Raw genomic sequence first — 27,112 nt, 5'->3', positions numbered from 1 at the left:
CCCATGGCAACCCACTGCAGCAGGGGCTGCAGCCTACGCCATCGCTGGCGACTCACGGCAGCCCAGCTCCAGGTTGAGCTGTTGTTCAGCATCTTAGCTTTGGAGGGCAGTGTCACTGGCCCTCATATGTGGGATCCTAACTGGGGCCTTCTGGCATCCCAAGCCAGTTCTTAACCATCGTGCCACTCGGCCGGCCCCACAACTTTGTACCTTTTAAAGAGGAGAAGAAAGAAAAATAGAGAGAGAATATTTTATCCTACTCTACATACTTAACTGTTTTCATTATATGTCATTTCTGCCTGTGGAGTTACTATCTATTGTCATTCTCCTAACCCTCACTTGTGCTACCATATAGCATATATATTTTATATGTTATTAACTCTACAGTATAATTTTTAAAGTAGTGTTTTATGGGGTTGTCTTTTAAATCAGTTAGGAAAAGTAAACAAAAATATTTATATTGTCTCATTACCTACACAATTCCCTTTACCATTGCTTTTTGTTTCTTTGTGTGGATTTGAATTTCCTTTTTAGGGGTGTGATTTCCTTTCAGCCAAAGAATTTTCTTTACATTTTGTTTGTTTAGTTTGGTTTGGTTTTGTTTTTTTGCAGGAGGCAGGCCTGCTAGCAGTGAATTTGTTTGCTTGGGAATGTCTTTATTTTGCCTTATTTTCTGAAGGGTATTTTTCCTGGATGTAGAATTCTCCACTGGCAGTTTTACTTCTTTCAGAACTTTGCATCTGTCAACCCACTGACTTCTGGTCTCCATTATTTCTGATAGAGGTCAGTTGTTAATATTTTTATGGTTCCTTTGTTCGTGATAAATCATTTTTTCTGTTGCTGCTTTCAAAAATTTGTCTCTTTCTTTGGCTTTCAGAAGTTTGACTAAGATGTATCTAGATGTGTATATTTTTCTGTTTCACTTGCATGGTGTTTGTTTAGCCTCTTGGGTGCATAGGTTATTGTTTTTTCATCAGATTTGGGATTTTTAGACTTTATTTCTTCAAGTAATTTTTATGACCCTTTCTTTCTCTCCTGTCCCTGTCAGACATGTTATGTGTATGTTGGTGGTGTGTTCTTTGGTATCTGTCAGGTCCCTGAGGAGCTCTTCATTTTTATTCATTCTTTTCCCTGATCTTCAGATTATTTGATTTCTATTGCTCTGTCTTCAACCACTGATTCTTTCGTCTGTCATTTAAAATCTATTGAACCTCCCCAGTGAAGATCTTATTTCAGTTATTGTACTTTTAAAATTGAGATATAATTGACATATAATATTGTATTAGTTTAGGTCACAATAAAATAATATGTATGTATATATTGTGAAATGATCACCACATAAAATTTAGTTAACATCCATCACATGGTTTTTTTGTGTATATGTATGATGATAGCTTTTAAGATTTATTCTCTTAGCAACTTTCAGCTACTATATAACACAGTATTGTTAACTATACTCACATGCTGTACATTACAGCCCCAGACTTATTTGTCCTGTAGCTATAAGTTTTGTATCTTTTGACTATCTTCACCCATTTCACTCGTCGCCCAAATCTCTGCTTCTGGCAACCACCAATTTGTTCTCTGTATGTGAGCTCAATTTTGTTGTTTTAGATTCCACATAAGAGATCATACAATGTTTGACTTGTTTCACTTAATGCCCTTAGAGTCCATCCACGTTGTCTCAAATGGAGGGATTTCCCTTTTTTATGGCTGAATAGTATCTACATATCTGTATCCATATATAGCACATTTCTTTATCCATTCATTCATTGATCAACACTTAGGTTATTTCTGTGTCTTGGCTATTGTAAATAATGCTGCTCTGAACATGGGGCTGTAGATATCTTTTTGAGATAGTTATTTTGTTTTCTTCAGATATATAACTGAAAGTGGAATTGCTGCATTATATGGTAGTTCAGTTTTTTGAGGCGCCTCCATACTGTTTTCCATAGTGGCTGTACCAATTTACATTCCTACCGACAGTGCACTGGGGTTCCCTTTTCTACACATCCTTGCCAACACTTGTTATTTCTTGCCTTTCTGATAACCATTCTAACAGGTGTCAGGTAATATCTCACTGTGGTTTTGATTTGCATTTCCCAGATGATTAGTGATGTTGAGCAACTTTTCATGTGCCTGTTGGGTATCTGTATATCTCCTTTTAAAAATATCTATTCAGATCCTCTTCTTGTTTAATCAGATTGGGTTTTTTTTCCTACTGAATTATTTGACTTTTTTATATATTTTGGATATTAACTCCTTATAAGTTATATGATTTACAGATATTTTCTCCTGTTCTATAGGTTGCCCTTACATTTTGTTGATGGTTTCTTTTGCAGTACAGAAGCTTCTTAATTGGATACAGTCCCACTTTTTCATTTTTGCTTTTGTTGTCAAATCCAAAAAATCGTTGCCAAGATCAGTGTCTAGGGGCTTATTGCCCCCTGTGTTCTTTTCTAGGAGTTTTCTGATTTTAGGTTTTACACTCAAAATGAATTACACTTTAATCCATTTTGACTTGATTTTTGTGTGTGATGTAAGAAAGTGGTCTAGTTTCATTTTATTTATTTATGCTTGTGTCTGTCCAGTTTTCCCAGTGCCATTTATTGAAGAGACTGTCTTTTCCCCATTGTATATTCTAGCTCCTTTGTCATAAATCAGTTGACCATATGGGTGTGGGTTTATTTCTGGGCTTCCTGTTCTGTTCCACTGATCAATGTGTATGTTTGTTTTTATACCAATACTGTACTATTTTGATTACTATAGCTTTGTAATATGGTTTGAACTTAGGAAGTGTGATGCCTCCATCTTTGTTCTTTCTTTCTCATTTGGCTATTGGGGTCTTTTGTGGTTCCAGACAAATTTTAGGATTGTTTTATTACTGGAAAAATGCCATTGGAATTTTGATAAGGATTGCATTGAATCTGTAGATTGCTTTGTCTAGTATGGACATTTTAAACAATACAGTAGTTCCCCTATCCATGGGGAATATGTTTCAAGTCCCACAGTGGATGCCCAAAACTATAAGTAGTACTGAACCATATTTGTATTGTTTTTTTCCTATGCATACATATATATGATAAAGTCTAATTTATAAAGTAGGCACCATAAGAGATTAACAACAATAACTACTAATAAAATTGAACAATTATAGCAATATACTGTCATAAAACTTATGTGAATGTGGTCTCTCTCTCAGGATATCTTACTGTACTGTACTCCTATGATGCCTATGATGCATTGGTGGAACCATTCCATAGACAAGATGGCTGTTACCATGCTTTCTCATTATGTTGCCAGAACACAGGGAGATAAATTTTGTTTCTGTTTTTCAGAGCATATGAGTTCTTTGCATTGTACACTATGCCAGGCTTTATCATATGTCATGCAGTGTTGCCACATAGTACTAGAGTTAACCTGTCCTTCCATGCTGGTGCCTCCTTTTCATTTTTATGAATGTAGGTTCTGTTGGGTATCTTCTTCCCAAAGAACTTGATTTCATTGCAGTAGAAGACCTGCTTTGGATGGTATCCTTTCTAAGGATACCATCCAAAAAAATCAATTTTTTAACTCTGCTGGCAGTATGGCAGCAGCTTCTTCATTGGCCAACGCAACCTCTTCAGTTATTTTTATATTTTCAGTCCAAACCTATTCCTGAATCTGTGTAACCATCCCTTACTTGCAGTAGTAAACGGCTGGGTTTCACTCATTTCATGGAGTCTCTTGCTGAAGTCTTCACTGAGGCTCAGGGCTTTCTGGCATAGCACGTTGCCTTCAGTCGGAACATGTTTTCTATTCATGTCTTCCACCCACAAATTTAATGCCTTTTCCATCTTAACTAAGCATTCATCACACACTGTGGTCGTAACTTTTGCAGTTTGAGGTGGGACAGCAAACTAGAATAAAGTTTTTTTTTCTTTTTCACAGCTTTATCAATAAGGTTCGTTCTTACTGTAGTTCTTAGCAACCTCAGCATACAATTTTTTTTCTTATTAAGTGGAAAACTTTCATGTTTTTACTTAAAGGGAGTACTTTACAGCTTCACTTTGGCATTTTCAAATTGCCAACATGACTTCTCTTGTGCTTTTGATGCCATTTTTAGGTAAAATAAGAGTTACTTGAACTCAAACACTGCAATACCATGACAGTCGATCTGATCATCTAGACTGCTGCGTGACTGGCAAGCAGGTAGTGTATACAGTGTGGATACGTTAGATAAAGGGATGATTCATGTCCCAGGTGGGACAGAGTAGGACGGCTTTAGGTGTCATGACACTACTCAGAACAGCACACAATTTAAAACTTATGAAATGTTTATTTCTGGAATTTTCCATTTAATATTTTCTGATTGGAGTTGACCACATGGGTAACAAACCGCAGTAAGCAAATCTGTGGATAAGAGGGAACTGTTGTATTCTTTCAATCCATGAGCTTGTGATATCTCTCCATTTATTTGTGTCTTCAATTTCTTTCATCACTGTCTTATAGTTTTCAGTGTACAGGTCTTTCACCCTCCTTGGTTAAATTTATTCCTAGGTACTTTATACTTTTTGATGCAATTGTAAATGGGATTGTTTTCCTGTTAGTTCATTATTAGTGTATAGAAACAACTGATTTTTGTGTATTAATCTTGTATCCTGCAACATGACTGAAATCGTTTATTCTAAGTTTTTTGGTGAAGTCTTTAGAGTTCTATATATGTCATGTCATCTGCAAATAGAGACAGTTTTACTTCTTCCTTTCCGATTCGGATGTCTTTTATTTCTTTTTCTTATCTGATTCCTGTAGCTAGGACTTCAATATTATATTGAATACAGTGGTGAGAGTGGACATCCTTGTCTTGTTCCTGATCTTAGAGGGAAAGCTTTCAGCTTTTCACTGTTATGTATGCTGTTTTAACTGTGAGTTTGTCATATGAGTATATGGCCTTTATTATGTTGAGTTATGTTCTGTCTATTCCCACTTTGTTGAGAATTTGTCATGAATGTATGTTGAATTTTGTCAAATATTTTTCTGCATCTACTGAGATGATCATATGATTTTTATCCTTCATTTTGTTAATATGGTGTATCACATTGATTGGTTTGGGGATGTCAAACTATCCTTGCATCCTGGGATAAATCCCACTTGGTCTTGGTGTATGATCCCTTTAGTGTATTGTTGAATTTGGTTTGCTAACATTTTGTTGAGGCTTTTGCAATTTATGTTCATTTTGGATACTGACCTAACAATTTCTTTTCTTGTAGTGTCTTTGGCCTCGTAAAATGTGTTTGAAGGTGCTCTGTCCTCTTCTAGTTTTTGGTATATTTTAATAATGATTGGTATGTATTCTTCTTTTTTTGGTAGAATTCACCGGTAAAGCCATCTGGTCCTGGACTTTGTTGGGTTATTGTAACTTTTTAATTTGAGGATTTCCATTTAATTCTTTTTTATATAATTTCTATCTCTCTATTGAGTCTCTGTTTGATGACTCATCATCACCATGCTTTCCTTTAACCCTTTCAACCTGGTTTCTTTCCTTTAATTCTTTGAACATTTATAATAACTTCTTTGAAACTTTATCTGTTAAATCCAACATCTGAATGCTCTCAGAATAATGGATTCTCTTGATTGGTTTTTCCCTGCTGTGTATGGGTCACATTTTGGTTTCCTTGCGTACCTCATACTTTTTTGTTAGAAAACTTGGCATTTTAAAAAATGTATTGTTGCGGTTCTGGATTCTGATCTCATGCCTCACCACAGGGTGGTGCTGTTGGTTGTTGTTTTTGTTCATTTTAGTAACTTGCCCAAACTAATTTGGCGGAGTATATTTCCACTATAGTGTGCAACATTTGTTGTCTGCTCAGCCTTTTTATTTTCGTTTTTAATGTTTTAATTTTTAAGCTAGGCTTGGCTCCTGTGGGTTGTCCCTGCATCAGTATAGCTTAGTGGTCAGCCATTGGTTAGTCAGAGGTTATGCTTAAACAATCCGTGCTGATAAGGTTCTGCCCTTTGCCATTAGATCTGTGTGTGACTTCGGGAATGCTTTCAAAATTCAGAGTTTAGAAATCTGCCCATGTTTTTTGTTACTTTGTTTCTGGTCTTAGAGGGAAAACACTGACTTTTTCAACATTAGCCATGCTGTTACTTGTAAATTTTTTATAAACGTCCTTATCAGATGGAGGAAATTTCCTTCTATTTCTAGCTTGCTAGAAGTTTTAACATGAGTGAATGTTGAATTTTGTCAGATTCTTTTTCTGCATCTTTTGTGATGCTTATACAGTTTTCCTTCTGTTTTTCTGCCGGTGAGATACATTGATTAATTTTCAAATGTTAAACCAACCTCAATCTCCTGGGATTAATACCTCTTAATCATGATATAGTATTTTCTATATATTGTTAGATTTGCTGTGCTAATATTTTCATGTGTATTTGTGCATCTGTTTTACTAAGGGATATTGCTGTGTTCTTGTTTTCTTGTAATGTCCTTATCGGGTTTTGGAATAGGAGTTAGGGTGGCTTTGTGAATTGAATGGGACAAGCATTCACTCTTGGCTCTATTATTTGAAAGTGTTGGTGTACAGTTGTTAATTTTTTCTGCCTTATATGTTTGGCAGAATTCATCAGTGAAGCCACCTGGGCCATAGTTTTTTTATGCGGCAAGATCTTTTCAGTTTCTTTGTAAGGCTATCCATACTCTTAAACTTTTTCTTGCCTCAGTTTCAGAATGTTGGGTTTTTCAAGTGTTTTGTCTATTTCATATAAGTTGCCTGATTTATTGGTGTAAAGCTGAGTATAATATCCTCTATAAACCTTTCAAGGTCTGAAGGATCTAAGGATTTTTTATTCCTTGTATTGGTAATTTGCATTTTCTTTATTTCTTGGTGATTTCTTGCTAGGGGTTTAATTTTTTTATTACTTCAAAGAACCAACTTTTGGCTTTGTTAATATTTTACGTATTTTCTGTTTTCAATTTCATTGATTTCTGCTTTTCCTTTCTTCTACTTACTTTGGGTTTAATTTATAACTTTTTGAGATAGAAGCTTAGATCACTGATTTTAAGACTTTCTAAAAACTTTTCAAATATATGTATTGAGAGCAATAAATTTCCCTTTCATGACTGTTCTATTTGCATTTCACCATTTTTTGTATATCATTTATTCACTTCACATATTGTCTAATTTCCTTTATTTAGAATTGTGTTTAATTTCCAAATATTTGAGGATTTTCTAGTTAACTTTTTGTTATTGATTTCTAGTTTTATTTCTTTGGAGACAGAGGACATGCTTTGTATGATTTCAGTACTTGAAATTTATTGAGGCTTGTTATACTCCTTTTTTTAATGTTCTGAATGTCCTTGAAAAAGAGTGTGCATTTAGCAGTTGGATGCTGTTGCTATAAGTATCAATCAGGTTGAGTTGGTTAAATAGCATTGTTCAAAATTTCTATATTCTTACCAGTTATTTTTGTCTTCTTGCTGTATCAATCATAGAGAGAAATTTGTTGAAATCTACAACTGATCTATTTCTCTTTTTGGTTTTATCAGTTTTTGCTTAATGAATTTTGAAGCTCTGTTATTAGATGCATACATATTTAGTACCATTAAGTCTTTCTGTTGGGTTGACCCTCTTATTATTATGCACGGTCCATCTTTATCCCTGGTAACACTCCTTTACTTTTGGCATATGTCTTTTTTCCAATCCCTTTGCTTTTGATGTATCTGTGTTCTTATATTTCACAGTGTCTCTTGTAAACAAGATATAGCTGAGTCTTGTTTCTTTACCCCGGCTAACAATCTGCCTTTTAATTAGAGAATTCAGTTCATTTTCATTTAGTAAGACTCTAATATGGTTACGTTTAGTTCTACCATCTTATTTGTTTTCTGTTTATATTATTTCTTTATCTTTATTCCTTTGCCTTTCCTTTCCTGCTTCTATTTTTTCCCTCCTATTGACTTTTTTGATATATTTGTTGGTATTATTCGTGGTTACTTTAGAATTGTGCTGTCAGGTATGGTAGCCACTAGCCACATTAAAATTAAGTTTAAAATTCAGTTTCTCATTGTATTATATACATGTCCAGTAGCTACATGTCCTATTACTGTATTAGTACAGATTACTGTCCAAAGTTCTGTTAGTTCTCTAGAGATAAAGATCAGGATTTATTTTGAGTCAGAATGACCCAGGGTCAAGTGTGGCAAGAGTAACATTCTAGTCAGAAGATATGTGTTTTTGTCTTTCTGTGTCCACCACTGATTAGCTTTGTGTCTGGAGGCAAATGCCCTACTTCTCATGGCCTCAGGTTTCTTTTCTTAACTTGGGAATAATAAACCCTGCTTTCTGCTTCATGGCGTGCTTATGGAAAACTGTAAAACAGTAAAGTGCTTTATAAAGATTAAAGCAGTTTGCAAAAAAAAAAGAAAAAAACAGTAATCACTATTGATTGACCCAGTTTTTGGTGTTTTGTTTGCTCTTTTAGGTTGTTGACAGAACTGGAATCTCCTTCTTGGTGGCCGCCCTTTAGCTCCAAGCTTTGGAAGATGCCATCAGACACAAAGCCCAGGGGAGACTCCTCAGTGGCTAGTTCCAAAGCTCTTGGAAAAGAAGGGGTCGTAATCAGAGTTCCTGCTGTTATTTTCCAAAGAACAGACTCACATGTTAAACCTGGAATGCTCACCGTCTTTGTTTCTGGGTTAGAAATCCATGACTCCAGTTCTTCGCTCATACACAGATTTGAAAAAGAAGATGTGGATGACATTAAGGTTCACACACATTACGAGGTCAGCATCCGCCAGCGGTTCACTGGGAAGCCAGACATAGCTTTTCGTTTGATTTCTGCCAAGATGCCAGAGGTTATCCCCATTTTGGAAATGCAGTTCAGCAAGAAGATTGAGTTGTTAGAAGATGACTTGATGCTCAGAAGCACTAGAGCCTCTTCCCCAGAAGAGGAGGGCTACTCAGTCAGGCATGCAGGTGAGTGACTATCAAAACAGCCTATGCACAGACTGCTGAAACCCCAAACTCAGCTTGCCTGTGGCATACACTTAACATGGTGCAGTACGTGGACAGCTGCTGGTTTCTACTCACTATCAGCTGCCCACTTGTTTGTAAATAATTTCAGACTGTTTTCCTTAGTACTTGCCTTCTGTGACTCAAATCACTCAGGTTTATCACACGCACGAGAGCTATGTAGATTTTCAAATAGGTCAGAAAAGGTTTTGGTGACTTTCAGAACGAAGGGAAGGTCTGAGGTAGGTGTTTTCACTCTTTTTTTTTTTTTTTTTTTAAGCTGAGCCATCCTGCCACCTGTTGGTAGCTCAGCGGCAGCTCAGTGGCAACTCAACTCGGGCTGGTAATCGAACCGCTGTTGCTCAAAGCTCGCACTCTTGAGCGAGCTCTTAACCAACTGAGCCACTCGGCCGGCCCCTGGTGTTTTCACCCTTGAGAACCAGCACTTCAGGGTCTTAACTGGCACCATCCCCAACTGGTCTGGTGGGTTTCCATTCCCACTCAGCTTCATTTGTTTCCCTTGACGTTTCATGGAGGTCTTCCCAGTCCACATTCCAGATGTGCGTTTAGATATCTCAATCTATGAAATAGTTTTTGTGGCTTGTGTTGCATCCATAAGGTATTGTGAAGCCTGGCAGTGAGGCTGCAGTGTCCTCTTGAAGGTCTCCTTGGGATGTGGAGGGTATAGCTGGGCGTGGCCATGGGGTCGAGTGTGGGTAGCAGGATGTGCGGATATGTCACATGTCCACACATTGTGAGGTTCTCGGGTCTCAGCCTTTTCCCAAGCACGGGATACCTTGGTGTTATCTGACTTCTCGGTTTTGCCATTCTGACAGGTGTCCTGTGGCATCTCAGTGGTATTTTATTTTAATTTCTTTCATTGATTATGAGATAGAGCATCTGGTGCTTTTTATTTGCATTTTGGCCCCACAGGTTTTGCTCTATGGATTGCCTGTTCTGGTTTTGCTTTTTTGTTTGTTCATTTTCTGATTTGTAGGAGTTCATTGTGTATTCTAGATGTTCATTCCTTATTGACGTTAGAAGCCACTAGTACTTTCCCAGACTGTCAGCTTCCATTACAGGAATCATTAATTTTGCCGTGTCAGATTCACCATTTTTCCCCTTAAGCTTGTTTTTGAGCCCTGCTTAAGAAATCCCAAAATCATAAAATATTCTGATATATTCTAATACTAGAATTACAGGTGATGTTACTTCTATATTTAATGTGTTTTTTTTGACAATAGTCTTTCCTTATTAACTTTGATTTCTTGATGTCTGTTAAAGTAAGAGATGTTTGTTACCATTCCAGTTCCTTTTCTTTTTTCTCTTAAGTGATTGATTTTAGTTCCAATGTATAACCTGTTTCCCTAACACATGGCTATGTTGATGTTACTCTAGTTGACTTCAAGTTTCAAAAAGAAATACACTTGATAATAAATCTGGTCTCATAAGATCCAAAATGTTAGAAATGTCAATGTAAAACTTAATTTAAAAACTTACTTTTTTGGCATTTTCAGTTTTTCTTTGGCCCCTCACTCAAGGCAGGACTCAGAAGCTGGCCCAGAAAAGGGATAAGAAGGGTGGGCTGGCCCAGCCAATGTGATACCCTGACCGGAGGCAAGGCCACGTGCAAGCCCAACTGGGCAGCTGCTCTGATACCCCAAGTTTCAACTGAGTCACCTCACTGCATTTTCCCCTGGGAGGGGCCTCAGCTGTGAGAGAGGATCCCCTGGCCGGAGGGAGTAGACACAGAGCGCTGGCAGCCACTGGTTCCAACAGGGCTGACCGAGAACCCTGCAGTGCCAAGGCATGTGCCCAGTTCTGAAAACAAAACTAAATAAAACCTACAACCCTTCTTCCCACATAGCTCCAACATGTTCATGGGTTGTTAGACATGGTGGTTTCCAAGCGAGAACGTGGCACAAAGTAAAATGAATGAGATGGCAGATGTGGGCGTGCCACATGTGGCACAGAGGTCACACTGCACAAGCTTACTGGGCCTGCTGTCAGGGGCCCTGTGGAAGGTGGGATGCTCGGCTGGGACCCCCAGCATCCCAGTGGCAGACAGGGCTGGAGAAGAGTAGGAGGCGACTGTAGGGCCCGTGCGGCCGTGGTCAGACCGCAGATTGCGGGAAACTAGGTGAGCTGGAGCTGTGCAGGGCGGCCGTCAGGAGGGCAGCTGGATCTCTTGGGCATAGGCCGGCCATCATCCTCCTCCTCCTTTTTTGCAAAGCCACAGATCTGCTTTTAAAGCCTCTCAACTGATGGAGCCAGGCCCACCACATTACTAGGACTGTCTCCCTTACCTCAGTCGGCCATTGTGGGCCTTCTCCGTCCACAGCTACAGATACCTTTCTGACAACACCTAGATTAGGTTTGAATTGAATAGCTGTGGCCTCGCCTGTCACAGTTTTGGATCATATGTATGTGGAAAGAGCTGAGCCATGTCCAGGGTGACAGATGGGTTTTCATCTCGGTACTAACTTTAGCCTCTAGGGTGTCTGAATCTGCACCGAGCAAGAAGTGCCATCCTCCCTTCAGGAGGCCACCCTGCCTCACTTGTCGGGTGCATTTTACAGCTGTAGGTTTGGAGAGGCTCAGGTGACAAGGAGTGATGAGTTTGGAAAAAGCCAGCATGCTGAGTTTAGTAAGCAAGATGGTCTGTTACTTGCTAAGAACTTCTTAGTGTCCTGTGCAAGCCCAGCAACGAGAGCCTGTCACCCCTGTGTCATGTCTGCCAACACCTCTGCCTTTACTTCCACATTGGAAACTACAGAACGATGGAGGTGGGAACTAAGAATGACATCTCAGACATGGATTACTCTCCTTGCTGAGGTATTTGGGTAAAATGTGTGGCCAGAAGGTGGCAGTCTAGTAACAGAGGAGCAGTGTGTGCCCTGAGTATCTAGAACTTTCCAGAGACCTCTGTTGTAATGTGTAGTGTGGATGGGTGAGGACTAGGGAGGAGAAGCATCTCATGGGACTGGGAATCACAGATGGGAAGGTTCCCCCTTAGGGAAGAGCACCTGCAAATTACTGTTTTTATGAATAGCATTTTTTTTTTAATCTTGCGAATTTTAGAATAGTTTCAGGCTTGCAGAAAAAGTAAGGATCGTTCAGAGTTCCCATGTCTCCCACACCACCTGACGTTAGTGTCGTTTATTGTCATAACTAGCAAACCTACATGGATACATTAGTTTTCTCCTAAGTTCATATTTTATCCAGATTTTTATCCATATTTCCTTATATTTTACTGTTCCGGGATCCAACATTAAAATTCAGTGTCACGTCTCCTTGGGCCCTTGTTGACTGTGATAGTTGCTCAGACTCTCCTTGTTCTGGTGGCCTTGAAGTTTTTAGGAGCAGTGATCAGGCTTTGTAGCATATTCCCAGGTTATCTCATGGTCCCTGGGGTGACCCATGTGGGAAGAAGCCCCCAGAACTTGTCTCTTCATCAGAGCAGGGAACGAGTCTGGCACTGCTATGGGTTTTGGTACTGATTTTTGTCTTTGTTGTTTGCTGCCTGTCACCTTTGGAGAGAGTCCTTCCCTGACCACCCAATTTAAGAGGCCTCTGTCACCCATTCACTCACCTCATGGGAATCTTGTCTCATGCTTGCCCGCTGGTGCCTCCCCAACAGCCTAGCCAGGTCCCCCTCAATGGAAAGTGAAATCATCTGTAAATTCCCTTGTAGCTTGAACAATGTGTGCTTATTTTGGTTAACTGAAATAATTAATGACTTTAGAGACAAAAACCATCTTATACGGAACCAAGTTAATTTTTCTCAAAAGATATTTCAAAGCATTGAGGTAACTGAGTCAGCAACTGTGTCTCAACACAGAGCACTGGGGGTGGCCAAAGCCCTGTGCTCAGCAGGATCCCGCTGAACCCATAGCTCCATGTGAAAAACACCCCGACTTAGTGTTTTCCGGAAAGAAGTATCCTCCGTTTTGGCTTTCTGGTTGTTTAAGTAATACCCTTTGGTTAAAGGTTCAGAAATAGTATGTCTGTCTCTGTAATACTCGTATAGCCCTAGATGTTGAAATGGACACCTGAGCACAGTGCTGGGCACCAGTGGGCGTGGACAGGACGGTGCTCTCAGGAGCTAGTCAGGAAGACCCCAGTTTGAGAGATGCTGAAAAAATAAACAGCAGTGCAGTATCAGGCAAGTTCATGGCAAAGTTATGCAAATGGAATGATACCAGGATTATTGCTGATGGAAAGGCTGAGTGGAGGACATTCTCCAAGTCTGGTGCTGGGGTACATCCCTCTGCATGACGCGGGGCAGATGGGCGCAGACCAGTGTGCCTGGGACAGGAGCCAACGTGCTGGGGATGGGGTGCCGGGGAGTAGGAACAGGAGCCCGTGGGATTGGGGAGCAGACTGAGGAAGGATGCAGGCTGAGTGATGTGTTTCCTCAGCCCTTAGGCCAGGGAACCGCTGTTCACATAGGCAAAGTGCTCTACTATTGCATCAGCACGGATAACTGCTTTCACGTCATGGTCTCAGCGGGCCTCTCCCTTAGGCTAATAATAACTGGTGGGACACGCCCTGTGTTCTGCTGTGATAGCTTCCGGCCCAGCTCTGATGGTGCTCCACAGTTCACTGACTTTAGAAAAAGGCTTTTCATTACGTAACATCCCAGTGGGCGACACGGACCGAGAGGCACTGAACTGCGTGCTGTGGAAAGTTCTGTGCTCATTAACAAGCCCCAGGATGTTGGAGTAGGTGGGGCTTTAACAAGTCTAGAACACACGTTGTGAAATTAGTGGGTTGCAACCAACTTTTTCGGAAAGAATGGAATCAAACAGCAATCTGAGTTCATGGGGTGCGGGAAATGTTTTGTCCTGTGCGACCTCCTGACTACAATGCAGTGAAGGTACAGCTGCTCTGTAGGGTGCCTCTCAGGGTGCCGCAGTTAGAGATGGACCTGGGGGACGGGTCTTGCCTTCAGCAGACTTGCACCGCTGACTGGTTCCTGAGCTTACTTCATCTGGCCCAGGCAGGGCCTTTTCCCCTCAGGACCCCTAGAAACCTGCTTTCTGTCCTCATCCCAGCCAGCATGTATCCTGGCCAAGGCCAGGCACTCTCCGGGAGTGTTAATTTGTAAGAGTTACTTTAAGACACAGAATAGAGGGGATGTTAGTGTGTGTGTGTTCGGGGTGGCTGGACTCTCCCGCCTTGCACAGTCCGCGTGTCCGGGAGGCAGAGGGACCAGCTGGGCTCCAGCCTGTCAGGCCCAGTGAGAACTTCCCACAGCAGATTTCCTTCTCTTCTCCTTTCCTGACTGGGCACTTATCAACTGGCTCCAGGTGGCTCTGACAAAAGGTGGCTCTGCTCACCACCGCTAGGGTCCTGAGAAGGATGTGGGGGTCACCTGTCAGCCCACAGCGCCCCCCCCCACCACCACCCCTCGCCTTCTGCTAGAGCAGAGAAGCCTGCTCAGAGGAGCTGGTGCTGGTTCCCAGACCAGTGTGTTTTTTGCTGTCTGCTCTCCTCACCAGCCTCCTAATAAATAAATGTGCTGCATACCTGAGGTGGTCTATGTGATGGAGAAGAGCCGGCAGCAGACTCATCAACACCCTTATCTGGGCCCTGCAGTGCCAGGGTACAGGTAGAGCCAGCTCTTTAAATAAAGAACAGGTGGCCCGCCATGGGAGGGACTGTGAGCCCCCTGATGAGCACGGCCTGTATCCAGGCTGCCCTTCTGCTCATTGGGGAGATTGCCCAGGCACAGGTGCTGTCCCGGCAGAAACCCCCTGCTGAGCAGTGCCTGGCCCCACGCCTCTCAGACTCACCCCACGTCGTGGCTTCACAGTCACCTTTGCTTGGCCAGCCAGCTGGCCATTCCTTGTGTTCCCCAGACCCACAGCATCCTGTGGGGTTCATGAGGGTTCAACAAACTTGTTTCACACAACAAGTTTTTGTGTGAAACTCCAAACCTATAGACTTTTCTCAAAAAGAAAACGACCACTCCTAGATGGGGGCCTTTCTTCTGAGAGTGGATCATAGAAGCAGACCCTAGGTATTTGCAGTGTTGCACTCAGATCAGTGTGGGGTTAGGAAGCCGCCCTGGACTGGGGTGGCGGTGAGGCTTGGGCAGGCCCCACAGCCGCTCAGCTTAGCAGTGGATCGGGGGAAGGACCAGCATGCACAGAGGCTGCAGACCTGCAGACCGAGGGATGTTTGTGAGGCCACTTTGTCAACCCAGAGCGAGGACGGTCTTTGTAAAGTGCACTTGCGTGGTGCATCTTCTGGAAGATGTCATTGCTGTTTGACTTTCATTCCAGCATCCAGGCTAATGGACTGTGCCAGGCACCAAGAGCCCTCAGGGAGCCAGGAAGGCAGGCTGCTTCAGCTGCAGACGAGCAAGCCACTCATTTCCGAGAGGGACACCCAGGAATTGAGACAGGTAACATGCGTTTGTTCAGGGGCTTTATCCTCCCTGCAGGTGACTCCCTTCTCTTTCCTGCCTGGAGACAACTCTCCCTGCCTGTGCTTGGCCCTCACCCACAGGAAGTTACTGCCACCCTCCGGGTTTGCTCTGCTCCCTGCAGCGGGAGAAGGTAGAGAAAGGCAGTGCCCATCCCGAGTCCTTGTGCTTTGTGCACACAGACATGCACAGCCTTCCCGTGCTTCTACCCATTGTATGTGTGTGTCTGTGTGCACACGTGATCTGTGTGTGCGCATACATCCATACACACATGTGGGCTATGTACGTGTGTGCTGTGAGTCTGTACGTGTGTATGCTGTGTGTACATGTGCTGTGAATCTGTGGACATGTGCTGTGCCTGTCCTGAGTGTGTGGGCATGTGTGTACATATGTGTTGTGTGTGCTGTGAGTAGTATACATGTGTGTACATGTGTGTGCTCCACATGTGTGCGTCCAGTTGAGGTCAATTGCTCTGTCATATCTCTCTCAAGTGCTCAATTGGATTCTGAGGAGGCTTGCCACTTTGTGTCCAGGAAGTTGAAATTTAAACAATATTTCGTAGAAATACTTTTAACTTGTCTTCCTATGTTATTTTTGGACAATACAATGGCTTTTTTCTCTTTTCTTTTTTAATAATTTTAAAGCAAGTACATAGACATTATTTCATTCATATTTCAGTATGTAGCTTTAAAAGATAAGAACCGCTTTTAAAAACTAGTATCATACCATACTCACCTTAAAAAAGTAAAAAGTAACTCCCTGCTGTCGTCAGACATCCAGCAGGTCAGACATCCAGCAGGTCGTTGCTCAATTCTGCTCGGCCCCCGCCTCGCCTGGAAGCGCACGGTGGAACTGGAGCTCAGGAGCCCGAGGCACTGCACTTGGTGTAGTGCCTTGGTGTATGGCTTCCCTTTGTTATCTTCCATTTTCCCTTTGCAGTTTATTAGTTGAAATCGAGATTTTGCTGTTTACATCTTCTTGGCTTGGTTTCCCCAGGAGTGAGCAGCATGCACTCTGCCCCTGTGCCCTGTAGGTCAGTTCGTAGCTCTAAGGCATCATCAGGATGCTTTGGAGTGCCTGGTTTCCTGGTGCCTCCGCGTTCCATCAGTGTCACCTGTGAGCCTATTTTCTGTGTGTCTGCCTAGGCAAACCCTTACACTGAGCCCTTTCCTTTTGGGGGAAAAAAGTGCTCATCTTTGCTGTGGGGTATTTTTTTAAATTTTTATTTATTATTATTATATTTTTTAAGATTTCATTGGGGAATTGGGAGAGGGGAACAGATAAGTTGCTGTCCTCTTGTTCTTCAGTCTAGTTGTAGAGGACGTCGCTTCACTGGCCCATGTTGGTATCATGATCATTGCGCTCTTCCCGGGTGAGGCAGATCGGTCGCTGGCCACTGGACGGCCGCTCACAGCAGCTCTTGGCAGCTCACGCCGGCTGGCGGCTGCTCACGCTGGCTGCCAGCCACTCACAGTAGCTTTACGGCAGCCTACGCTGTCACCGGCAACTCATGGCAGCCCAGTTCCAGGTCGAGCTGTGGTTCACCATCTTAGCTGTAGAGGGCGCAGCATCACTGGCCCTCTTGTGGGATCCAAACTGGAGCCCTGCTGCTCAGAGCTGGCGTCCCAAGCCAGCTCTTAACCAACGCGCCACTTGGCCGGCCCAACTATGGGGTATTTTTTTTTTTTAAGATTTTTTTTTATTGGGGAATTGGGGGGATGGGAACAGTACTGGGGAATTGGGGGAAGGGGAACAGACAAGTTGCTGTCGTTTTGTTCTTCAGTCTAATTGTGGAGGATGTTGCTTCACTGGCCCAAGGTGGCACCATCATTGTGCTCTTCCTGGGTGAGGCAGATCAGTCGCTGGCTTCTAGATGGCCGCTCAGCGGCTGCTGGCAGCTCACGCTGGCTGCTGGCTACATACGGTAGCCCATGGCAACCCACTGCAGCAGGGGCTGCAGCCTACGCCGTCGCCGGCGACTCACAGCAGCCCAGCTCCAGGTTGAGCTGTTGTTCAGCATCTTAGCTGTGGAGGGCAGTGTCACTGGCCCTCATATGTGGGATCCGAACCGGGGCCCTCTGGCGTCCCAAGCCAGTTCTTAACCAACGCGCCACTCAGCCGGCCCTGGGGTATTTTAAATGTACATGATTTGTCACTTTTTCCTCCTTATCTTAATTAGTCACTTTTTGTAATGACAGTAACGCTGTCTAGCTGCTAGCAAATGCAGCAGGTTCTTAATTGCCTCCAGAACACGAGGATCTTGTCTGCTTTGGAGCTTGAGCACCCACCGTCCTATAAAGGCTAACGTACCCATTCTCCTGAGAGTGGATGAAAGAGCATCCACCTCAGGGCAACCTGGGACGCCCCCACCCCTAACACACACACACACACACACACACACACACACACACGCGCGCGCGCGTGTGCGAAGGTGATGTGACTGAGGCCTGCTTTTCTGGGCCCCATGGCTGTGCTGAGACTGAGGTTGAGGCAGGAACACAGCTTTGTGATGGGAAATGAGGGAATTTTATCTGTTTATTCTGGAGGTGGCCATGCAGTTTGAGAGGGCCTTGCCCCTAAGAGCCATTGAGGGGATGGGAGAGGTCGAGATGTGTGCACCCACGGCTGTGACTGCTGAGGTCGCCATTCTTCCCTTGAGAGTGGGTGTCAGTGTGACTGGTCCTGACTATTGTCAACAAGTCTTAGCCTGTGGTGTTCGTGCTGGGAACAGAAGCCGCCAACAGTCAGGACTCTGGCTTCAGGGCGGAGAAGTGGTGACCCGTGAAGTGGGACCCAGATCCCTACCGGTGCCCGCCTCACCCTCCCTTCTGCAGGGAGAACCTAGTTTCACAAAAGATGCTCTCCCTGAGGTCAGTCACATTTCCTGTTTAAAGAAGAAATTTTTCACTGTGCAGTGAAGCTCAAGCATGTGTAGGAAAGGGTTAAATTTCTGGGGAGAACAAAATATAAGAGCACTCCATTTCAGCTGTGGTTTCTGTCGCAGATGCTATTAAAGTCATTATGTGGAAATGGGTCTTGGTGACTTAAACTGCATTTGGTGCTGAGAGAAGGTGCACCTGATTTCCCCAGAGGCCCACACTCCTCACAGCATGTGCGTGAGTCCGGCTGTGCCTGCGGCCCCATGTCGACCCACCCCTGCCCTCGGGCTGCAGCCGGTGGCCAATCTGCGTAACTGCGGTAGGGCAGGCTGTGGGGGCCGAACAGCACTGGCTTCGCCAGGATGGGCTTGGCAAAACGCCCTGACTCCCTTCTAATGTGGGATGGGCCAATTTTCCTGCCTCCCTTGGAACTGCTGCTCTTTGTTACGAAGGCTGTGGCTGTCACAGACTTGACGCGGAGTTTGGAGATGACAAAACAAAGTGACACTTGTCTTTTCCCTGAGGGCATCTTGGTTCCATGGACATTTTCTTCAGAATTTTTGAACCTCCGCTTTTGTGCCTTGTCCTGTGTTCGGTTTGTTTTCCTCCTGCCTCCCTCTTTCACCAAGAAGGAGCCAGCTAAGAGCCAGCGTGAGTCTGTCTGGTGTGGAGGTCTGATGTGCGGGGCAGCCTTGCACCCAAGGGGTTTGCAGGTCGGCGGTGGGTTTGCCATGGAGGGTCCAGTCCGGGGAACAGCAACAACAGGAGACCTGAGCTGATGCCTTGTCATTCCCGGTAAAGAGGTTGCAGTGTGGACTCATAGGATGTTCTTAGGTCATAGTTTTGAACTTTCTGTTTGATTATATTAGGGATTTTAGTCTGCCTGCTGTATCTGATGTCTTTATAAACAATAACCACAAAACACAAAAATTAAAAGAAAAACTGAGGTGATACATTCAGTTCAGTCAAAAAGTCGGTTCACTGGAAAAGGTGGTCAACTGGTGGGCTGGTGTGAGGAGAAGTCTTGAACTGCAAAGGCAGCCCTGCCGCTTGTGGGGGGCCATGGGTGAAGGCGGAGTTGGGCTCTGCTTGCTGTGCGGAGTGATGTCCCACCCAGAACCGCCGTCAGCAACTCACAGGAACTTACTGAAAAGATTCTAGGGCACAAAGGCTGCTGCGGCTCCCTGTGTGAAACCGTCTTAAGAAATTCATGACCTTTTCCTTCTTTTTTAGAAATTATACAGTGCATTTCACCTTCAGTGACTACGGTCCTGGTCTTTTTCCCCTCTTCTCTGTTACCTGGTATTGAAACTGGTCCTTATTCATCGGTCTCCTCTCATAGTCACGAAAAAAAAAAATCAGTCATTTCTTATAGGCCTGATCTATGTAAGAGAATTATATTTAACCAGTGTTCTTCAGCCCCAAATAAATGTCTGAACAGTGAACGATTTATCCCTGGTTTAGTGATAACTCAGTGCACAGTCACACAGTGACAAGCAGGGTATCCGTGATCCTTGCATCAGCTGTGTGGCAGACCAGGCCACACTCCAGGACGACGCATTAGGAAGAGGCGTGCCGGGCTGGGGAGCCCTCAGACTCCCCATGGGAGGGCCTGCAGCAGCCCTGGCTGGGCACCTCTCTAGCACAGGCCCATGTAGTTTGTGGTGGTGGTTGTTCGGAGTAGGAGGGCCCGTCCGGGTATGTGGCTGTGTGTCCCCTGTAGCAAACAGAGGGTTGTGCAGGCGCACGGGACCTCCCTTGCACAGAAGCCACAGCTAACCCTGGGCTGCATGGAGGGGGCGTCTGCCCTCTGGTCCAGATGCTCGTGCACATGAGTCCCAGGCACACGCTCTGTCTCTTCCACTGTCCCAGATTCCAGAACGTGCCAGCATTGCAGTGAGTGTCTCCTGGAACAGCTGCGTGTCTGTGCAGCGGGTGGGATGTGGGGACAGGAAATAGGCTCTGGCATTCTGATTGGAAGGACAGAACATTGTCCTGTCTTCTCAGTCAGCATTTCAGTGACCCTCAAGTCTTCAGTGACCCTGATAATTGTGTTACTGAGTGCCTCACTGTGGAAGATTATATATGTTATATATATTATAACCATGTTTTTATTTTGGTAAAATATATATAATACAAATTTTGCCATTTTAACTATTTTTAAGTGTACAGTTCAGTGGCATTACTTACATTCAAAATGTGGTGCGACCATCTCCACCATCCATTTCCAAAACTGTTTCATCACCCCAGGCAGAAACTCTGTACCGACCTCCCTCTAGCCCCTTTGATCCTCTAATCTCTCGTCTCTGAATCTGCCCTGTGTAGGAACCTCCTCTAAGTGGAACCACATATTGGTCCTGTGTGTCTGGCTTTTTTCACTTAGCATGATGTATTTTGTAGCATGAATTGGTACTTCCTTCCTTTTCTGGGGTGAAGAATACTCTGTTGAGTGATGGACCACATTTTGTTTATCCATTTACTGTATTTCCCCATGTATAAAACATACCCATTTTCGAAAAATTTGGGGTCTGAAAACTGGATGCGTCTTATACAGTGGTTGTAGATTTTTTTACCTGGATTTCCCGCAAGTGATGAGGAATTGTATGAATTTTATTATGAATAAAACTTGAGTTCAATAACTTTATGTAATACATTTTTTTCACATTTCAGGCCCCAAAATTAAGGTATGTCTTATACATGGGGGAAATACGGTATCTGTTGGTAGACACTGGGTTGCTTTCACCTCTGGTTCTTGTGACAATGCTGCCATGGACATCCACATTCATGTCTGTTTGAGTCCTGCTTTCAGATCTTTGGGACATATTTCTATGAGTGGAATTGCCTAGTCTCAGGGTAATTCTGTGTTAAGCTTTTTGAGGAACTGCCAAACTGTTTACAATGGTGGCTGTATCCTTTTCTGTTCCCACCAGCCATGTATGAAGATTCCAGTTTTTTCGCATCCTTGCCAACACTTCTTTTCCCTTTTGAAAATTTTCAAATGATTCTAGCCATCCTGGTAGATGTGAAGAGCTGTCTCATTGTGGTTTTGACTTGCACATCCCTGATGACTAATGATCATGGGCTTATTGGTCTTTGGAGAAATGTCTATTCAGTTCTTTTCCCATTTATTAATTGGTTGCTTGTCTTTTTGTTTAAGTTGTATGAGTAGTTGTAGTCTAGATATTAAACCCTTATCAGATCTGTAATTTGCACATACTTGTCCCATTCTTTAGGTTGTCTTTTGACTTCCTTGATAATGTCCTTTGATGCAGTTCTGACATGAAGCCCAACTGGTGTACTGCTGCTCAGTTCTGGCACTAACCACCCACTGTTATCACAGACCCCACAAGTTAAAGGGCCTTTTCCCCAACAGGACTGCCCCTCCTTGAGACACCAGCCGCATTGGGGTCCCCAGGCCACCTGCACTTCTGACTAACTGGCTACAAATCTGAGGGGTTCCCATGACCCCTCTCAGGTTTGATAGTTCAGGACGATGACTCACAGAACTCACTGTAGTTATGATGATAAAGGATGCAAATCAGGAACAGCCAGATGAAGAGATACATGGGGCCAGGTCTGGGGGGCGGGAGCATACACAGAGCTTGGTACCCTCCCCTGTGGAAGTGGTGCATCACCCTCCTGGCACATCAGTGTGTTCACCAGCCGGGTGGCTTCACTAAGCATTGGGTGTCCAGAGTTTTTACTGAGGTTCATGAAGAAGCTCTAGTTCTAGTCTTCTGAGTGTCTTTATCATGAAAAGATGTTGTCAGTGCCTTTTCCGCATCAATTGTGGTGTTTTTATCCTTGTTCCAGTACTGTGGTTTATTACATCAATTGATTTTGTTACATTGAACCACCTTTATATTCTGGGGTAAATCCCTGGATTTGGCTTGCTAGTATTTTAGTGTGTTTTCATTTCTCTCAAAGAATTTTACTGATTTCTCTCTTTGACCCATTGGTTGAGTGTGTTAATTTATACGTATTTGTGAATTTTCTAGTTTTCCAAATTTCTAGTTTCATCCCACTGTGACCAGAGAAGGTACTTTCTATTGCTTCAGTCTTTTTATGTCTGAGGCTCGTTTTGTGACCTGCCGTGTGGTCTATCCTGGAGATGTTCTGTGTGCTCCCAAGAGGGGTGCGTGTTCTGCTGAGGTGGGTGTGTGTTCTGTATACATATGTTAGGTCCAGTTGGTGTAGAGCATTGTTCAAGTCCTCTGTTTCCTTACTGCTCTTCTGTCTGGATGTCTTACCCATTACTGACATCGTTTTATTAACTTTTATAAAAAGCAGGTATTAGGTGGTTTGGGGTTTAGGCTAGGAAGTCAGTTTGTGTGGTTTTAAGTGTGGAACTGGACCAAATGCATGAGCCAGTGTTGGCAGGCTGCTTGGCCACGTGGCCTCAGCAGCATATGTCTGTCTGCCCCGTCTGTAGCATGAGGGCTGGGGATTGGTCGTTGGAACTTGGCTTTAGGTGGACAGTGAGTGTCTTTGCCTGTTAGCCGTTTGGCCTTCAGCAAACTGCGCACTGCGCTTCCCCAGTGTTTCTGTTGCGTTTCACAGGATAGGGTCCCTCCTCGAGGTTTGCATAGGGATGAGGTGAGGAGGAGGCCTAAACTCTGGGGCAGAGTTAGGGCACATTGTTTAATGAGCTGCAGACAAAACGTGCTAGTGGGGCTTTGACTGGATATGACCCTGTCAACTCTAAAGAGCCACAAACTTAATGCATTTTCCGTTTTCTTTCATACTCAGAATCGCCCCACTGAAGGAGGCATTTCCTCCCACACGTAAGAGGGACCTTCAGTTAATTGAGTGTCTCACTTAGTGGGCATTTTTTGGCTCTTTTAAAATACTGGTTCTCATCATGGAAAGCTGTTTAGGATCCTCTGGTCCTGGTAGGTGCTCACCTGTGCTTTCCCTGTCTGGACCATTGGTAATTGAGGGCTGACCGGCCCCTGCTGTGTGGACTCAGCCCTGGTGTGTCAGACGGGTTTATGCTCAGCTCCTCCGCCCTCTGCACTGAGGGGGGCGTGAGGAAGGGAGTGCACAGGGTCCCCTAGAAGAGAACCCTGTGGTGGGCCCCAGGAATGCAGCAGAGGGGACTGGGAAGGGGGGCGCGGGACTACGCGGGGGTGGTCTGTGAGTGCTGAATGTGACAGATTGTAGCCTAGAATGTTCTTTACAGCCACCAGAGCTTTGGCTGTGCTGGAAGCCAATTTTTCCCTCTTTACCTTCTCTGTAGCATATTAATGGCCCCAACTGGTAGAACTATTTGGAGTTGCAGACAGCTTGATTTATCCCAGCTCTGTTCTTAAATGGTTGCTAATTTCTCACTGCAAGAAAATTCACAGTTTTGCAGTGAGTCAGCTTAATAATGAGATGAGGACAGACAGTCCAGCTAATACTAAACTCACTTGAGGTGCTTAATGTTAATATAGTAATACTCTGAATCCTGGAGTTTTATCATGAGGTAAAGTGAAACTTTTTTTTTTTTCCCTGACTATATGTTGAGACAACAACTAGAATTTTACAAACGTTTTGGAAACATCAAGGCCTGTACTTCTTTGTACCATGTCCCTCCCTTTCTCCAGTGACACTGACGTTTCAGGGCCCCCTTGAAGACACAGCTCACAGTAGAGCTTGGGATCCTGATGGCTGAGGTGAGGCACAAACATTTAAACACATCTGTTTTCGTAAGCGGATCTACACTGCTGGATGAGCTATTTTTCTGTAATTTATTTCCTGTTTTTATAAACAAAATAGAAGTGGTTGGAAGGCTGAATTGTCCACTCTTGTGTCAACCCAGACAGTCCTGAGATCTGTGGTGTTGGGGCCTGGAGGCACCGTAGTGTGTGGCTGGAGGAGAGGGTCTTTCCTTTCAGAGAGGACAGCAATATCTGCTCTGTCCTGGGGAACATGTGGTGCCTCCCGCTTCCTGCCTGAGTGATCATGGCTGTCCCCTTCCCAGTCACTGACGCTGGTGAGTGAGTCCAGCACCTGCCTGTGGGACCGAGCCTCCAGTGCTGGCTCTTTGGGGCGCCTGTGACCCTCTGAGCTGAAGAACACCAATGTCCCCGAGCTTCCTCATGGTTCTGTGCCCAGGTGATACAAGCACACGTGCTTTCATGTCTTCCTGTGCCAAGTGCACTGTGTAGTTCTTTGGATTTATAAAAGCTAGTTTCTTGTAAAACTCAATGCACTTTTATCAGGTACTTTCTAAGTAAGTGCGAATGTGGCTGTTGAGAAGGCTCCTGGGTTTATTTATCAGTGTAGCAGGGACTCGGAGAAGAGCCCACTTAGAGCCTGCTCTTTGACTCGAAGCCCAGTGAGGGCTCATCTGAGAGGCCAGTTGATATTTCAGAGGCTGGCAGTGTCATCTGTTGATGACTAGACAGCTTGTCATGCTGGTCCACAGAAGTAACAACTGTTTTTAAGGTTTGGCCAGACTTCATATTCTCCATTCTTTCCATCCCATGTTATATGGAATGCACACGATGCCATTTAATTACTTCAATCCCTTTCTTAAAGGAAAAAGACACAGTTCTAGTGATCTGGAGATTTGCTCAGTAATTGTGTCTGCACACTTAGTAGCCATGAAGATCTCTCTTGTATTTTTGCAGGATTAATGTCAAGTACACTGTTGGTAGACCCACGCAAGGTCTCAGCAGACTGCACGGGGTAGTGAGTGTTGTTGTTCAGGCCATCTTCTTGAACAGACTTTTCCGAAATCAAAATGTTCAGCAGGAACCAGCCCTTGTTTGGACTATGTACTCAGTGAAATGCTCAACTTCTGTAGGCATGTCAGCTGTTCTTGCTCACATAAAAAGTTGTATGTGCCACTTGTTAGGTGCTTATTAATCATGGACTCAGGAATGTAGGTATTCTTGCTTTTACCACTGTTTACCTGTAGACTGGGAAAGAGGGAGTCAATTCATTCTCCTTAGGAAGGTGTAGGACACTCAGGGACTGTCACGGAAAGTGACCCTTGATGGGAGTGCTGTCACGTAGCCATGTGGTCCTATGCTACATGTGGCTACTGAGCACTTGAAAAGTGGGTGGTCCAAGTTGAGATGTGCTGTAAGTATAACATTCATACAAGCTTGCTAGGACTTCACATAAAAAAAAGAATATAAAATATCTCATTAGCAATTGTTTATATTGATTTCATGTTCAAATGATAATATTTGGGGTAGATTGAGTTAAATACAATCTATATTAAAATTAATTATACTTATCATTTTTTACTTTTTAAATTGTATTAGAAAATTAAAAATTACAAGTGTAGGCTCTCCCTACACTGGACATCTTGCCACAGACTCCAAGGGCTCTAAGAGCTGGCACAACCCTGGGTCCCAGCCTCCCTTGGTGTGTGAATGACTTGCGAATCCCTGGTGGTAGCCTTTTTGCCATTTTTTAAGGGACATTTGCAATTTCTCTCAGTATCCTAGTGATGTGACCTCTGAGTCATTGCGCCATGACATCTGTTATCTTTGGGCCACTCCGGGAGATGCACCGTGGGAGCTTAGGAGCCAGGCAAGTCACCCAGCCCCCTTTGCCTGGTGTATGAAGCAGAGCGAGTTTGAGGATTAATCAAGAAAATCAGTTAGGGCACTTTGCAGGGGCCCCGTAACTCAGCCTCATCTAGTATGACACAACACAAACCTGTACACACTTTAACCCAACTTTCATTCTCTGTGCGAGTGTGGGTGTTGGGATGGAAGGAAGCAGAGCGCAGGCACCACCATATCACCAATGCTCATCCAACAGGTCTTGGTCTGGATTTGGGTTTCAGGGGACTTTCTCCAAGTTCTGTTTCCTGACCTGCGCTGAAGGGAACAGCGGCTTCCTGCTGAGAACCTGTCTTTGCCATCAGCACTGCCTGAGGGTGACTGTTTACAGTCTGAGGCCTGGTGCTCCTGAAAGACTGTTTAACTGGAAATGAACTTGACCACATTTTGACATGATTGACAGGGTTATAGAGGATGCAGAGAGAGCCTCAGGGGTCTGTGCAGCCTAGTCACTTGACGCAGGAGAAAGACCTCGGGGATGTCACATCGGGTACAGGTATGTGGCAAAGGCCAGTCTTCCAGGGGATGTTTTGTGTGAGCCCCTGGTGGAATGGCCTTATTGTCACACTAAAAATGGGCATAAGTTAGGAGGGAATATTGGCCAGAGAAAATGGCATGGAAGGGCCTGCCTGACGTGGTGGTAAGCGCTGACTTTTATTCTGCTGTTTGGGCCTCAGCCGTGTGAGATCATAGGAATGAGAGAGATGGAAAGACCTCCTGTGTGAGGTCATCCAGTCTGGCCCCTCCAGAGCCGGCTGACCCCACGGCGTACTTTCCAGAGTACCATCCAGCTTTTCAAGTGACTCAACTGATGGAGTTTCCACCAACTCCCAGAGGCGCAGAAAGGTGGCGACTGAGCTTGCTGACTTGGGTCACGATTCACGCATGTCTCATGATGAAGACCCAGTGATGATGCCGTGTTTGGAGAGAGGTGTGGGGTGAGTCCTGCCTCTGCTACCAACTGGTGTGTGACCGTGTGTGGCCGACCTCTCTTCACCTCTGTCCCCTCCACAGAGGGGGATGGCGCTGGGCCCCTGCAGTCCGAGCTTTCTGAGACTTGGCAGCAGCCCCTCACATAGCACTTTACAGTTTTCACAGCTTGTTCACATTTGTGATCTCATTTGAGCCTCATCGTTCCTGGAGAAGGAGATGATCTTATATTATCCTCCTGGCTGACATCCTGCCTTTATTCTGTTTCTTGTTAATCAGACGAAGCTGCTCCCCCAAGCAGTGGGTGGTGGCCAG

At 44.2% G+C, this 27,112-nt stretch overlaps 1 protein-coding gene across 3 annotated transcripts in view; it reads left to right on the top strand.

The window, feature by feature from the left end:
• Nucleotides 1–27,112, top strand: part of SNAP47 (synaptosome associated protein 47) — a 69,399-nt gene that overhangs the window by 39,153 nt on the left and 3,134 nt on the right. For 2 of the 3 annotated variants that reach the window (XM_019661410.1, XM_019661409.1), the window contains exons 3-4: nucleotides 8,461–8,954; nucleotides 15,281–15,402. In XM_019661410.1, coding sequence (XP_019516955.1) covers nucleotides 8,461–8,954; nucleotides 15,281–15,402 — 616 coding nt within the window. The remainder of the gene's footprint in view (nucleotides 1–8,460; nucleotides 8,955–15,280; nucleotides 15,403–27,112) is intronic. The other variant, XM_019661411.1, reaches the window with a different exon arrangement.

This window comes from Hipposideros armiger, unplaced genomic scaffold (assembly GCF_001890085.2).
Source record: "Hipposideros armiger isolate ML-2016 unplaced genomic scaffold, ASM189008v1 scaffold_347, whole genome shotgun sequence".
Classification (NCBI taxonomy): Eukaryota; Metazoa; Chordata; class Mammalia; order Chiroptera; family Hipposideridae; genus Hipposideros; species Hipposideros armiger.
This window is presented reverse-complemented; position numbering and strand designations above follow the sequence as displayed.